This window comes from Aquarana catesbeiana, linkage group LG02, assembly GCF_042186555.1.
Source record: "Aquarana catesbeiana isolate 2022-GZ linkage group LG02, ASM4218655v1, whole genome shotgun sequence".
Lineage (NCBI taxonomy): Eukaryota > Metazoa > Chordata > Amphibia > Anura > Ranidae > Aquarana > Aquarana catesbeiana.
In genome coordinates this window covers 170509898-170526542 of record NC_133325.1, presented here as the reverse complement: position 1 = coordinate 170526542, position 16645 = coordinate 170509898, and the positions used below count along the sequence as shown (strand labels likewise).

The 16645-nt window shown below is 41.3% G+C and overlaps 1 protein-coding gene across 16 annotated transcripts in view; it reads right to left on the bottom strand.

Annotated features, from left to right (window-relative positions):
• Positions 1-8405: 8405 nt before the first annotated feature.
• The window catches only part of R3HDM2 (R3H domain containing 2), a 186454-nt gene continuing 178214 nt past the window's right edge, over positions 8406-16645 (bottom strand). For 13 of the 16 annotated variants that reach the window (XM_073613807.1, XM_073613812.1, XM_073613816.1 and 10 more), the window contains 2 exons: positions 15901-15979; positions 8406-15291 (listed from right to left, as the gene is read on the bottom strand). In XM_073613807.1, coding sequence (XP_073469908.1) covers positions 14942-15291; positions 15901-15979 — 429 coding nt within the window. In that variant the 3' untranslated portion in view covers positions 8406-14941. Of the gene's footprint in view, positions 15292-15900; positions 15980-16645 lie in introns of those variants that run through there. The other 3 variants (XM_073613819.1, XR_012241551.1, XM_073613820.1) reach the window with 3 other exon arrangements.

Genomic DNA, 16645 nt, shown 5'->3' with positions numbered 1-16645 from the left:
ACACACAGGACTTGTCTTGTATGCCCCTCACTTTCTTATCCCCTTCTGCTCAGCTACTGTGCACAGCCCATGAGATCGTATGACTGGGAGCTAGTCAGAAGCCTTCTTCACTGAATGATCACTCTGACAATCTCAGTAAGGATTCAATGTAATATTTTAAACCAAAACAACAAACAAGTAACACAGTAGCTATCTTATCTCCTGCATTCCCTGTAAGGCAGATTTGCAAATGAGAGAGCTGCAGCTGACAGAGGAAAGTTTTTTATTCTGTGCACAGGGAATTAACTCTTAATTAACCAGGATATGTGCATTTTTTTTTTTTACTACTTAACCCTTAAGGCAAGAAATGAAATAACACAGCCATGTGCTGATCAAAAAAGGCTCCATAACAGCAAGAAGACTTAGGTAGAACAACGGTCCTACCAAGGAAGGTTTGTGCCAGAGGAGACTTCAACTGGGGTTGATACCACATCTACACTATGCTTCCTGCTTAAGATGCCTGTTTGTTATGGAAATCTCAAAACTATAACCTAGTATTTGACCTTAAATCATTAGGGAAATTAATATTTTAAAGTGATACTAAACACACACACATTGTTTAATTAACATTGTCTCTTCTATTTCTGTATACGGACGATGGCATTGCAATTATTTTAATAACAATAAAACATCAGTACCTTTTTCCTAATCAATATACAGCTGTCACATGACCCAGCTCTTTTCCTGTCTGCAGGGTAACATAAGCAGGGGGAGCGTCTAGTCCTCTGCTGCTGGTCACATGTTAAAAAACAAAACAAAAACAAAAAAAAAACAAAAAAAAAAAAACTTTTGGAATACAGAGTAAAAATAAGTAAATATCAATAAACTGCTGTAACCACGTAAGGACCGCCTGATTCTGCACTTCCGCCTATACACAGCAGAAGCAGATCCGTGGATGCTGGGCAATGGTTGTCTGCCAGCACCTGCTGATCGTCGGACACAGACATAGAATGGAGCCTATGTAATCAAGGCAAGTCAGGGAATAAAACCCATCACTTTCCTTAGCAAAAGCACCCAAAATTATTCACAAAAACACAGGCCAGGCACACAGTTAACCCTTTGATCACCCTAGATATTTAACCCCTTCTCAGCCAGTGTCATAAGTACACTGACAGTGCATTTTTTTAGCACTGATCACTGTATTAGTTTCACTGGTTCCCAGTGTCAAAAGTTTTCAGATTGTCCGCCACAATATTGCAGTTGCTGATCGCCATTACTAGTAATAAAATAAAAATTCCAGTATATATCTCATAGTTTGTAGACGCTATAACTTTTGCACAAACCCACCAATATACACTTATTGGGATTTTTTTTTAACAAAAATATGTATAGCAGAATACATATCACCTAAATTTATGAAGAAATGGGATTTAAAAAAAATAGATATGTTTTATAGCAGAAAGTAAAATATATCTATTTTTTTTTTCAAAAGTTAATAGTATCTTTTTTTGTTTATAGCGCAAAAAATAAAAAAATGCAGGAAGTGACCAAATATCACCAAAAGAAAGCTCGATTTGTGGGAAAAAAAGGACATATATTTTATTTGTGTACAGCATTGCATGACCACGCAGTTGTCAGTTAAATTAAAGCAGTGCCATATCACAAAAAATGGCCTGGTTATGAAGGGGCTAAATCTTTCAGAGGTCAAGTGGTTAAATAGTCATACGAATACGTAAGACTATCTAATCTTTATTATTTTGTGAAAATAGCATGGTGGGGGCAGATTTCTTCCAGTCACAGGCTGTGTCATGCCCCTCCATCCACCATTAATCTACATGTAATATCCCGCCCCTGTTGTGTTTAAATGGTTAGTCGGTATGGAGGAGCAGGGAGGGAGGGAGTGGGCTGCCATTTACCACTGTGCATACGCCCACATGTGTGACTATAGTCACATGGGCTGTTGCGATGTGATAGGAAGGAAATGCTCAGCATAGAAATTCACTGAAAACTGAGCACGTGCAGAGTTGCCACCACAGCTGCAAAAGCCCTAGCTGAATTGGGGACATAAATAGGCGGTAGAGATAGAGAGCAGCAGGAGCAACCAGGTTTTTTTGCAGAATACAGAAAACAAATCTCTTAGTGACTCAGAGTATGAACAGCATTTATTGGTAGTTTTTATGATGTAGGTTTAGTGACACTAAGCATTCTGACCTTTTTAACCGCTAAGCCACCGCCCACCGTCATATGACGGCTGGACGAGGCTTCTGTTGTTCTGGGAGGACGTCATATGACGTCCTCGCCCTCCCGAGCCACTAGGGGGCGCGCGCGCGTGCCCGCTGCGTCACTCGGGACCTGGTGCGCGTGCCCAGCGGCCGCGATGTCCGCCGGGCACCCGCGATTGCCGGGTAACAGAGCAGGAGCGTGGATCTGTGCATGTAAACACAGATCCACGTCCTGTCAGAGAGGAGAGGAGACCGATGGCGTGTCCCTTGTACATAGGGACAGCGATCGGTCACCTCCCCCAGTCAGTCCCCTCCCCCCACAGTTAGAATCACCTCCTTAGGTCATACATTAACCCCTCGAGCGCCCCCTAGTGTTAACCCCTTCCCTGCCAGTCACATTTACACAGTAATTAATGCAATTTTATAGCATTGATCACTGTATAAATGTGAATGGTCCCAAAAATGTGTCAAAAGTGTCCAATGTGTCCGCCGCAATATCGTAGTCACAATAAAAATTGCAGATCGCCGCCATTACTAGTAAAAAACAAATAAATAATAAAAATGCTATAAATCTATCCCCTATTTTGTAGACGCTATAACATTTGCGCAAACCAATCAATATACGCTTATCGCAATTTTTTTTTACCAAAAATATGTAGAAGAATACGTATCGGACTAAACTGAGGAAAAAATTTGTTAAAAAAAAAAAAAAAAATTGGATATTTATTATAGCAAAAAGTAAAAAATATTGTGTTTTTTCAAAATTGTCCCTCTTCTTTTGTTTATAGCGCAATAAATAAAAACCGCAGAGGTGATCAAATACCACCAAAAGAAAGCTCTATTTGTGGGGAAAAAATGATAAAAATTTAATTAAGGTGCAGTGTAACATGACCGCGCAATTGTCATTCAAAGTGCGACAGTGCTGAAAACTGAAAAATGGCTTGGGCAGGAAGGGGGTGTAAGTGCCCTGTATTGAGGTGGTTAAACTGTCACACTTGGCTGCCCAGTATTACAGAGATACTAATCTCTGATTGAAAAAAGAAAACTATATTTAGGTATGTATTAATTTAGATTTGTAGTGTGCATAGTGAAATGCACATAAACACAACTAATGTGCAATGCTTGTTATAAACAAACATAAGTGAGATAGAAAAAGATTAGGTTCAGGAGCTCCTTGAGGACAGCACAAAGCAGAACACCACAGCAAGTACTAGATTACAGGGCCATTAAGTAGTGGGTGTGTATGAGGTATTGTTTAATGTCAATTTAAAAGCATAGGTGTCACAAATACAAAGTTAAAGTGTTTAAGTCTAATTTATAAATCACTGCTAGCCCCTCTATTAGAGCCTGGCATACCACGAGCGTTGCAAATACCTATTTAGAGCTGTCTTCAGCCCGGTCACACAACTGCTTTACAGCTCCAATACAGGGCTTCTGTGGGAGGGGTCAAGATCTCCCTCTGACATCAGCCGGGGAGATCACATGGCCTCCCGCAGAAGCCTCATCTTGGGGCTATAAAGTCACATGACCGTCCTGAAGATAACTCTAAATAGGTATTTGCACTGCTCGTTTTTAGAAATGACTTGCATAGCGTGGTATGCCAGGCTCTAATAGAGGGGCTGGCAGTGACCATTGTAGGTTTTTTATTTTTAATGATAGGGGCGGACAGAGACAGAGGGAGCTGACAGGCAAGGAGGAGGGGGAGAGAGGACAGCTGCGTATGACAGAGGGATGCACTCTAACCACGGTGGTCAGGGCTCAGCAGCCCTGATTTTCGTGGTCAGTACAGAGAGAAGATACAGGAAGTGGCAGGTTCAGGGAGGTTTTTTTTGTACAGTTTAGAGGAGGGCAGATTACACAGCACAAGCACTGTGCTGTTTAATCTGCTTTAACCCTTTCACTGCCAAGGTCGTACGGACCTACAGAAGTGCCTGCAGGTGATCAAGTCCGTACGGTGTACGGACCTCATTTCTCCCTCTCCTATAAGCTTATGGTCACTTCAATGACCATAAACTTATATCAGAATTGTTCAGCAGACTCTGCTGAACAATTCTATAGCTCTGATCAGCAAATTATAACCCGCTGACCAGAGTTATTAACCCTAAATGTGACTGCCCCCCCCACCCATGCCGCTGCTTCACTGTCCCCAGCCACTCCACCTCCCGCCGCTTCCTTTCATCTTAAACTTCCCCCCTACTCTCCACCCCCCTTCTTCTCCCCCACACACAATCCAACCCCCCCAAAGCGGATCTCCGCGGCCACCATCATTATCCGGCATCCCTCCTTAGCCACTCCAGCCCACTTCAGGTGCTGCATGGGGGGTTGGGGAGATCCAGATGTGTTCCTCCACGCCAGTCAGATCGCCCCCTCCCCCAACTGCCCCTGCACCCCCCCAACCCATGGCTGCTCCGAGCATCTCTTCTTCCCCTCCGGCCACCTGCAGCTTTTCCCTGCACTGATCTCCGTGATGTGTCAGGCTGGGGAGTACGGCGGGGGGGGGGGGGGGGGGAGTGGCGTGGGTGGGGGTGAAGCTGGGGCTTGATAAACATGCTTTTACCAAGTTCCCCCCTGTAGTAGAGCGCAGGCAGCGATCACTACTACTGATCGTTCCTAGACCTCCCACTGAAATTGCGGTTAATATATATCAGACTGTCATTTTATGAATGAATGAGGAATCTTTATACAGATTCCTTATTCATTCAAGTAAAGTGCTGCCAAGACTTTCTCTGCCTCAAAAAAAGAGAAATGGGGGTCTGTTTAGACTTCTGATATCTCACCAAAGACCCACACAGATGTCAGATTGGGAACAGCAGCTATGCCTATGCAACCATTGCATCCCAATTGACATAAATGGGACTGCCTGTACAGGGATGCATGGAACACCTGTGCATTCCCATACAGGTAAACATGGCCCTCCATGGGCGTACACTTTTGTATGCCATATGTGAACGAGGCTTTAGTAGCAATTTAGCAGGACTTTTGTAAGTTATGTTGTGTTTATGTGCACCATTAATGATTTTAGTGTATTTTTTGTGAAAATATTGTTTTGATAAACATTTGCGCAAATATCGTGCTGCCTTAAAAATCAGTAGTACCTTTTAAACGTGTGTACCTCCAATTTTCACTATTTCTCAAACAGGCGCAATTTAAAATTTACAAATATTTGTTATTTATTAACTGAATACAGGTTAAGCTTTTATATTTAGTAGGAATTTAGCAGGAATTTTGTAAAATTTGCTGTTTGTATCTGCTAATAATGATTTTAGTGTATTTTTAGCGAAAATATTGCTTTAGTAAACATTTGCGCAAATATCGTGGGGCCCTAACAATCAATAGCACCTTCTTTTTATTCTACTGGTCTATGCTTTCAGAAAATATATGGTTGGGGGGGGGGGGGGGGGATCTTTCACAAATTCTGAATACTATGTAGCGCTGACAAATTTTTGCCTGTTTCCTTAATGTAATGTTAAAAGTATGGGCAGTACATACCTTGGTATTTGGCACTTGGCACCATCTAGTGGCCAAAACATGAAATGGACTTCAGTTTTATTTTCATTTCAAGAACATGGAGGAATGTTACAGGAAGTGACTGTTTGTTTACATTTTACATTGACTGACCTACCCACAATGCCAAGTGACCTCCCATGAACACTCAGCACTGAACTGCATGCTAGGTAGGTTATAAAAGGGCTCGCACAGCCATTTTCTTTCTCTTGTTCCAGGGACGCATGGCCTGCCAGCAGGGCTCTGTGGGTGTGTGTGTCCCACAGAGTCGAGGCCTACCTCATGCGGAGCAGAACAGCAGCCTTTGATCCTGCCTTACATTACAGCGTGCTAGAGCAGCAGTGTGATCGTTCCAGAGACCCTTGAAGGAGGTAACCGAGGACTCCCGGTCATCTGTGAGACGGAAAAGCACGACGGCGTGGCTGCAGCGAACGAACTGAGATACTGTGGCACGGAGGCATCCATCTGTCTGGACAGTGTGGTGAGAGGGCTGATACCCAGAATGTTTGTACCGCACCTTTTCACACTTAGACTATAGACACAGCGCTGTTGGGACCTGTAGTCCCACAGAGAAGATCTTATTCAAGAAGGACTGAGTTTGAACAGGGCTCAAGCCTATCCTTCACTGTACTCCTGACACTGTGTTACTAAAAGCCAAACTGCACTGGAGGCAGTTGCAGGTGTACTGCACTACAAGAATAGTTCTAGCATTCATTTTCCTTTGACCTTTGTTTGTTCAACTGTCAGATTACAATTGGTACCACACAAATAGCTAGCAGCAGACAGAAGACTAAAAAGACAGCCTCTTTCATTGCAAGGCCTTGCATCCTATTTCTGGTTAATAGAGAGTTTACACTCTAAAGCAGGGGGAGCTCCCTAGGAATTGTGTTGTGCTTTATTGAATAACATTGTCTTCTTGTGGTTACCAGAGCATGCTGGAAGTGGGAAGGTGCCCAGAGTTAAGGCGTTTGTACCACTTGGAGACGCACTTCCAGAGGTCATCTAGGACAAACCTATGTGTACAGATTGTTGTGAATAACTATTGGGCTGTTGCATTATGTTTGTGTGACAGTACAAATACTGTAATTACTATTTTATACCAATTCCAGTAAAAATACGTTCCTGGTTAAGTACAATTGGTGTGGAGTGTTCTTATTTACAGTAGGTGAAGCAACGGATACCCAGGTAATAACAAAGTTATATTGCACATTGTGGGGTTATCCTTTACTATTAGCTTCACACCAACATTGCACTACAGCTGTGTCAAGGGGATTGAGCCAAGTTATTGGGGGTGTAAAAGCAGAGTACAGGCCCAATCAAATACCAGCAGCTCCTTCGGGGGTCAGTGCTACACTATAAGGCAGGCATGTCCAAAGTCCGGTCCCCGGGCCAATTGCAGCCTGCGGCTCAGTTCTGAACGGCCTGACTGGTAATTTGGACATGTATATCTTTTGTGGCCCCCAACGAATCTCTGTGAGCCGGGGCCACAAAAGATATATATTCTGGCTGCCTCGAAGGGGACAGGAAGGGGGCGGGACGAGTGCCGAACATACAGAATTTCCTGTTTACGCGGCGGGCTCTATAATAGGAAGTCCCATCTCCTGCGCTGCCATTGGACAACTGTTCTGTCCATCATAGGAGGCGGGACTTTGTATTAAAGAGGCCACCGAGAAAACAGGAGTTTCTCCTGTACGTAATCTGTTGGCGCATGTCCCGCCCCCCCCCCCTCCCTGTCCCCTCCGAGGCTGCAGATGGGCATGGATCAGGCTGCACTAATGGCAATGGTGAGTCTGCATTCATGGCAGTGGTGGGGCTGATTTTATTTTGTTTCACGATTTTTTATTTAAAATTTTATCTTTTTCCTGAAACTTCCCCCTTAAAGCGAAGGCATGTGTTATACGCCGATAAATATGGCAAATCCAAATAACATGCCCAAGTTCATCTCTTCACCACACACAGACACAAAGGCAGGAGAATTCTTGTTGGACAGTGTATTAGTGCTCGGACAAACACACTTAGACCGAATTTTAATGGTTCAAAGAATGTCAAGCAAAATGGTCGGCCCTAACGCATGTTCACTTCATCAAATCTGGCCCTCTTTGAAAAAAAAAAAAAAGTCTGGACACCCCTGCTGTAAGGAACAAATTAAAACCTTCAGATTTTTTTGAGAAATTTGTATATTTACATTTTTGCGCATGTTCAGTTTTAACCATTTTGCAAAAAGGCGCAATGTAAATTACAAACATTTGTTATGTATTAACCCCATACAGGTAAAGCTTTTATATTTAGTTGGAATTTAGCAGGAATTTTGTACAATTAGCTGTGTTTTTATCTGCCAATAATGGTTTTAGTGTATTTTTAGCAAAAATATTGTTTGATAAACATTTGCGCAAATACAGCGGGGCCTAAAGAATCAGTAGCACCTTCTTTTTTATTCCAGAAGTCATATACTTTCAGAAAATATATGGTTTGGGGGGTCTTTTACAAACTCTGAAAGCTGTTAGTGAAAAATAAAAAAGCAAAGGAAAAAAATTGTAAAAATGGTCTGGCCACCTGAGAGTACAAAATGGAGCACAGGGCTTGGCAGCGAAAGGGTTAAGGGATCAGGATCTGAATTTTTTTTTTTTTGGGGATAACAACCACATTAACCTGTGCAAAGACTTACTAAACAAGAGGCATTATTTGTACACAACAAATGAGTGCGGTGATATAAAAGTGTATATTCAAAATATGTAATAGAGTGTCATTTACCATATTCAGTGCAAAATATGTGAACGCAACCCTATCACAAAAAAACTAAATCCCGTAAATCAACACATATCTCCAATGCATAAACCAAATTACTGTACATGTGTAAATGATGATCAATCAACTGTACATATAAATAACAAACTTAAATACATGCAGAAAAGATGATGTAAACATTTTACAATTATTTACAAAGTTTCCCAGTAACAGTAATATTACATTTGAAATGCCTTTTAAGAAAGTGGAGTCCATCAGTTGCCAAATGAATCAAGTGCTCTGCCCATGCGATATCACTCTGTGCACCCCATGCCACACTTGTCTGCTTACCTTAACAACCTAGGTAATATGAGGTCTTAGAGGCTTGTTTCCCATGAAGGGTTAAACTGGTGATAGAATTTCTCCCCTGGTTCAGTACCCCAAAACAGGCTCCAGCTATATATTCCTCAGAGTGAATAAAGACATCAAAAAAGATTGAGAATGTAATAGTGGTCACTGTATTCTTTATTGTGAGAGCATGTCGAGAAGATTAAAACATCCATAAATAAAATGGACTTTTAGCACGATTTAAAATCCACCAAGCAGTATTGCAAAGAAATGACATAGCAGGACTGGTGAGAAGTCCTGGACTACAGCTCCCAGACTAATCAAAGTGTGATGACGTCATCAGCACAAGAGCTCTGCCTTACAAGTATCGTCCTAAAAGGACTTAATCTGATGATTTTGTCATCAATGGATTTCCACTTTCTTAATATGGATTTCAAAGTATTACTTGAACACTTTATAAATTCTTTTAATATTTTTACATCTTATTTTGTTTTTTTCATATATTTAAAGCTTTGTGTTATTCACAAAATCACTTAAATCAATGCATTTCTCCAATGCATAAACAATAATCAATCTCAGTCCTCTGTATACAGTGGATATTAAAAGTCTACATACCCCTGTTAAAATGTCAGGTTTCTGTGATGTAAAAAAATGAGACCAAGATAAATCATTTCAGAACTTTTTCCACCCTAATGTAACCTATAAACTGTACAACTCAGTTGAACAAACTGAAATCTTTTAGGTGAAGGGAAGTAAAAATAAAAAAGTAAAAGAACATGGTTGCATAAGTGTGCACACACTTAAATACTTTGTTGAAGCACCTTTTAATTTTATTACAGCACTCAGTCTTTTTGGGTATGAGTCTATTATGAGTCTATTAGCATGGCACATGGCACAAGTTCCTGTTCATATTTCTAGCAGAAGCCTGAAGGTTTTGTGTCAATATTGACTGGTATTTGGAACTGTTCATAATTTCCTCTACCTTGACTAAGGCCCTTGTTCCAGCACCAAAGTATGATGCTTCCACCACCATGCTTCAGTGTGGGTATGGTGTTCTTTTGGTGATGTGCAGCATTTTTACGCCAAACAAATCTTTTGGAATTATGGCCAAAAAGTTGAACCTTGGTTTCATCAGACCATAACACATTTTCCCACATGCTTTTGGGAGACCTCAGATGTGTTTTTGCAAAATTTAGCAGGGCTTGGATGTTTTTCTTCTTAAGAAAAGGCTGCCACTCTATCCCATAACCAAAACATATGACGAATACGGGAGTTTGTTGTCACATGTACCACACAGCCAGTACTTGAGAGATATTCCTGCAGCTCCTTCAATATTGCTGTAGGCCTCTTGGCAGCCTCCCTGACCAGTTTTCTCATCAACTTTGGAGGGTCCTCCAATTCTTGGTAACATCACTGTTTTCTCTTGTGCCATATTTTCTCCACTCGATGACTGTCTTCATTGTGTTCCATGGTATATCTAGTGCCTTGGAAACTCTTTTGTACCCTTCTCCTGACGGATACCTTTTAACAATGAGATTTCTCTGATGCTTTGGAAGCTCTCTGGAGACCATGGCTTTTGCTGTAGGATGCAACTAAGAAAATGCCAGGAAGGATCTACTAGAACAGCTGACTTCTATTTAACATGAGTTTGAATGTGATTGTTTAATTCTGAACACAGCTACATCCCCAGTTGGAGGGTTTGCACACTTATGCAACCATATTATTTTAGTTTTTTATTTTTACTCCCCCACCCCCCGCCTAAAAGATTTCAGTTTGTTGTTGAACTGAGTTGTGCAGTTTATAGGTCACATTAAAAGGTGGGAAAAGTTCTGAAATGATTTATCTTTGACTATTTTTTTTTACATCACAGAAACTGACATTTTAACAAGGGCGTGTAGACCTTTTATATCCACTGGATACAGGTGACCGAGACCGATTATCGTTTATGAATTGGAGAGATGTATTGATTTACATGATTTTGTACACGTTTATAACACCACACTGATTGTCTGTGGTTGATGTCTTGGTTGGGTGTAGTGAAAACACTGTCACGGTGTAGGCCTGCTGTCCTTTCACCAGACATAATTGCGCAGATTCAATTTGGTTTTCTTATTTATATTGTGTCACTAATTTGATAAATGTTCCCCAAAGTGTTTCTCCCTCTCTGGCTTGACCTGTGTATTTTTTTGTGGTCGGTTTTGAACTAATGTTGATTCTTATTTTGTTGAGCATAGGTGGAAAAATTACTCTACTCTAAACCCAAAACTCTAAAATCAGTGTCTGCGGCTTCGTTAAAAGCTTATTTTTCTTCTTCGTGGAGACCAGAGGAAATCTTTACTACAACTCAAAAGGTTGGACACTATCAAACAACAAAAACCTGTAGGCTGACCCACATTATAACCCTTCTCACCACCAACATGCCTTCATTTTTTTTTTTTTTTTTGTAAAGCAGTCCAGAGAGGATGATCACAAACACCTATGTCTCTCAAGGGACTGCAAGAAAAACAATTTACAGCGAGTGAAAAAATCCTATTTGTCTCTCATACATTGAGGGACACAGGAACATAGCCAGCAGGCTGAATGAAAAAACTGAAGGGATTCCCCCATCTACAAAAGCGAGGTGGATGGAGGAATCCTCCCCTCTGTGCCACTCTATGCTAACAGGACTCTTCTGCTGTCAAAATACACTGACCAGAGGCTGCACCTGCTGATCAACAAAAATTTTCCAACATTCCTGATTGACTAACAATCGACTTCTGTCGAGTGGGAAAGGCCATAAATGGATTCAAGTTCGGCCTGTCCCTGCTGAGCCAGCTTAAGTATCCCACAATGGGGATGCCGCAAGAGCACAACAAGGTCAGCACTAAGCCAACACCCTGGTGTGGCAGAGCCACAAACTGGTACTGCAGTGGTCCTATAGTAAAGCTCAGAAAACTCTGGTGTGCTGTAAAGATGGGGATGCAGGTAAGTTTCCCTGATGAATGGAGGCAATGACAGTTTTGGTGGATTCCATCCAGAATGAGCACCCAAATAAAGACATTCAGGGTTTGGGAACAGTGAACAGATTAAAGTGGAACCCCTAAAACAATTCTGCAGCAAGGACCCGTGTTATGACACCTTGGGCCAGAAGGAACTTCAGAAGTGTCACGTAAGCGTTTTGTGGGAGAGAGTAATATGTAGTAGGGTATTTTTTATTATTTATGCAGAGAATGCATTAAGGGAAAAAACAAAACAAAACAAACTCAGACCACTTTAACCACTTCCCGCCCACCATATAGCAAGATGACGGCCGTAAAGTGGTTGTATTATCCTGACTGGATGTCATATGACATTCATCAGGATAAGCCACGGGGTGTGGCATGTCAGTCTGACACACCGCACCTCTGATCTAGGTAAAGAGCCTGTGACCCAGGCTCTTTACCATGTGACCAGTGTCCAATCACAGATCACATGGCAACCAGGAAGTGACGTTTATCAGTGCAGCCTCATCAGTGAAGGAGAAAACTTATTTACAAAGTTTGGTAACAGAAACAAAGAATTTTTTTTTTTTTTCTAAATTTTGGTCTTTTTTTTTTTATTTGTAGCGCAAAAAATAAAAACCCCAGTGGTGATCAAATACCACAAAAAGAAAGCTCTATTTGTGTGGGAAAAAATTGTTTGGGTACAGTGTTGCATGACAGTGCAATTGTCATTGAAAGTGCGACAGTGCTGAATATTGGACTGGGCAGGAAGGGGGTGAAAGTGCCCTGTATTGAAGTTGTTATACAGGAAAATGCTCAGTATGAAAAGATTAGTCTGGATGTAAAAATGATAGACCCTGCATGCAGCTGGCTCCCACCACCAAAAATGATTGGGTAAAACTTTTAAAAAAGACATCACAAAAGCAGTATGTAGGACAGCCATTCCTGATATCCTTCTTACATGCAAGCTACCTGGCTGCCTTTGTCAATACTTTAAGTCACTGCCCTGGTGCAAGTATGTAGCAAGTGAAAGCAGATCTTGCTCTTGGTTAGCAACAAAGTATTGAAACCAGAAGGTGAGCATGACAGGCAACACGCAATAATGTAGCTCTGAATTCATTAATACATCATGAAATGCACAAGTGCCCTGAGTGCTCAGAATTCTATCCTTTCTACATGCAACTAAATTGACTGCACTTAAATGCCAGTAAATATAGGTGTGAATGGAAACAAAAAAAAAATAAAAAAGTTACATCCATTTATTTGCTTTTAGAAATGCCCTCAAATTGCATATAAATGCAGCATTGACAAAGCTATTTTGAATGAGGCCTTAGCTTCTAGTTATCCCTAGCTCCAACTGGGAGAAGGAGACATAGCACAAGAAACCAATTAGTTGTGCTGCAGTGCTCATGTGCTAACAAAATACATTTGAAGGAAGGAGAATACAAAGTAACAGAAAGGTTAGCTCATTTGTGTGCTGTTTTTCTTTTCACGGTCTAGTCAAAATCTGGGAGGGGGACAAGCTCTGAGTATTAACCACATCAGAGAAAGGTCAGGTCTCCTGTCAGATAGGACTGTGTAAATCTCCCTACTGGATGGGCAGAAATATGAATATTTGGCAGGTTAAATGGCTCCCATATATGCATTTTATTTTTCTACCTACCATTTGCCTGCTTACCACCTTAAAGTGATTGTAAAGTCTTGTTTCTTTCTTTCTCTATAAAAATAAACATATTATACTTATCTGCCCCGTGTAGTGGATTTGCACAGAGTAGCCCAGAGCCTCCTTCTCGGGTCCTTCTTCGGCTCTCCTGGCCCCTCCCTTCCTGTTAAGTACCCCCACAGCAAACAGCTTGCTATGGGGGCACCCGAGCCAAGCTGTAGCTCCGTGTGTCCATTCAGACACAAAGCCCCAGTTTGGCCACACCCCCTCTAGCTTGATAACTGACATTGATTGACAGCAGTGTGTGCCAATCAGGAGCAAGAGTCACGGACGACCGAGGCACTAGTGGAAATCGCTGGATAGAGATGGGGCTCAGGTAAGTATTAGGGGTGCTGGGGCAGCTGCTGAAAACAGAAGGCTTTTTATCTCAATGTATAGAATGCATTAAGATAAAAAAAACGATGGTAGCAGTACTAGTAATGGCTGAATCTATACATTATTGGAGTCTTGTTGCTCTGTCTTTTTTTTCTTTTTGGGAAGGGGGTGGGGTGCTGGATAGTTGGACAGCAATGGTAATAGACGATTGGTGTTAATAACAGAATGACACTAGAATACATAACACAATATAAATCTTGTTTTACCAAAACTATAAAGAAAAAGACACACTTTGTTAATGTGACACATACTTTTTTCCATATTTAAAAACAAAATCGGATTAAATAAAATTTACAGTGAGTACAGCCCATTTGTGCAAATAAATACCCATGTTAATGTACTCTCACAAGCATCAAAAAGAACAAAAAAAAAAAAAAAAATCTATACAATGTTCAGGGACAACCAACTCTGAGAAAATTAAAAAAAAGGCAAAATGTTCAAAATTCCACTCAGGATGAAGAAAAAAAAAAAATCTGTCCATTCCTTTATCCTTTTGCCCTATGGCAGCTTTATACCCGCTACAGAGCGTTTCTGCTCTCGATCAGAAATTGGGTAATGTCTTTATAAAAAGTACCGCAGAGAAGAATCTGACGAGGAAAACCAATATATAAAATTTGACGTAAAGTAGAAGAACCTGCGGTGTCCGCAGGATGCGCAAGAAACAAAAAAGCATTAATGATAAGGTGGTGGCGCCCATAGATAATGGTGTGCATCAGGAGACATTTGAAAGAAAAGCCAGACAACATAAAAAAAAATAAGAAACGCGTGCAAGTTTAGGAAAGAAACAAACGGGTGATATAAAGAAAGCAAGCAACATAACAGATGTGTGAGTATTTGATGGCGACCTGGAAGTGGAGAATGATAAAACAAATTAAAAATATGGACAAACATGAAGTAAAATGGTTGAAGGAAGCAATTGAAAACAATAAAAAGTGCAGGGAGAAATAGAGGTTAGAAAGGTAGAGGCTGTATTTATAAGTCCAGTGTGCTTTCTTCAACTGGTGGTGGGAAGAGGAGAGAGAAAGAGGCATGATGATTAGAGGGGGAAGAGATGTATTCCTCCTTCTGTCCAATCCCTCACACCTTCCCCCACCTATCTTCACATGCTATTGCGAGCTGGCACGTTCCAGTATGCGCAAATCATAGTTCTTTTTGATGCTGCGCAACTTGAAGCGGCTGAGTGGACTGTTTTGCTGCACTGAGGCGTTCTGTGCTGCCATGGTGCTGGGGAAGACTGCCACGATGGTATAAAAGGCTGCCAGGTCAATGCTGTGAATTTGGCGGCCATTTTCTGCAGGTCCATTATTGTTGCCACTAGGCCCTGGGGCATGACCCTGAGCGTCCCTCAACCACTGTATTTTGGCCCCAGACATTGCCAGCTGTGTGAAAAGTTTTCCTGCTTCTGCTCGAGTGATGCCTTCTGGTAGGTCTGTAATCTCCAGAACACGGCCCAGGACTACAAAACAAAAACAAAGCAGAAACATTAGCATGTCATGCACAAAGCAAATGGAGGAAAAAAGTGACTCACTTTCCTCTAAAATGATGCTTGAATCGTGCACACCTATTTAGATTAGAATGTGTAACTATTCCACCTAGAACAAACAAGTTTAAAATCAATGAAGCAGTGCAGAGTTTAGAGACAATGTGCAAAGTGTAGTAAAATCACAGCAAGAAATCATTTTGGTTGCTTTTTTGTTATATAGAAAGTACACATTCTAGTTGCTGTATATACTACACTGTGCATATCATCACTCTGTACTTGATAAGCTTAAATGTCTCTAAACTCCACCTAAAGCCTCTAGATTTGTTCCTTTCACAGTAATAACCAGGCATTTTCAAAACAAACTGGCAAAGCAAGTTGCAGCCAGGGGAAGGGGGTGTAAAAATGCAGATCAGCCTCCTGTTTTTACTGTTCCCTGGCCACCTATGTGAAAGGAGCCTAAAAATTAGTCATTGTGGCTCAATACTGCTCTTATTTTGAGCTACATTGATAAAGGAGATCTAGTGAGTCTAGTTAAGATGACAAACAAGAAAAAGTCCAAAAAGCCAAGCCCGTTTTACTTGCCTATATCCGCTGAACCAAGGTCTGTAGATGCTGATTTTAGTGCTTGCCTCTTTCCTCGGTTCCCATGTTTCATTCCTGTCTGTCCATTTAGAAGCATAAGTTAGAAAAAAAAAAAAAAGTTGGTGATGAGACATACATTAAGTGCCCAACACCCAAAGCATGCAAAAAGAACCAACATGACATGAAATATCAGCTCCAAAAACATATGTACCTATAGAAAGTGTGTATGCATTCATACACAAATGCATTCTACTACACTATACTATGACAGACCTGGTAGATTCCATGCAGAAATACTGGACCCAAATTAAGACATTTAAGGGTTTTAGATATCTAAGATGAGGCATATGCTCCCTTTTGGTTTGGGAACTGAATAAATTAGACTCTAAACCCAAAACCTCAGGGACTGGGGCAATCACAACGTGCTTGAGAAAGCATGTTAGGCTTGCATTGAGATTTGCTAACCTGTGTGATAATGCAGGTACGTTCAAAGTAATGAAATGAAGGGAAGGGGGGTTGGGAGTGAAATTCTAGTTTGCAGCCCCTGGAAACCACTTCCTCTTGCACCCAGCCATTGCATATGCTGGTTCTCAAAGTCCACATAGGTTAACACAGACTCCCCACTTTGTAAAGTGGTGCCCCCCCTTATGCTGCAAAAGACTTATCAAATGGTCTGAGGGCCTTGGACATCCAGGGTTTTTTAAGGGCAGACTGTGAGCCTCATTTGGGTTTGGCTTTGGAAGTT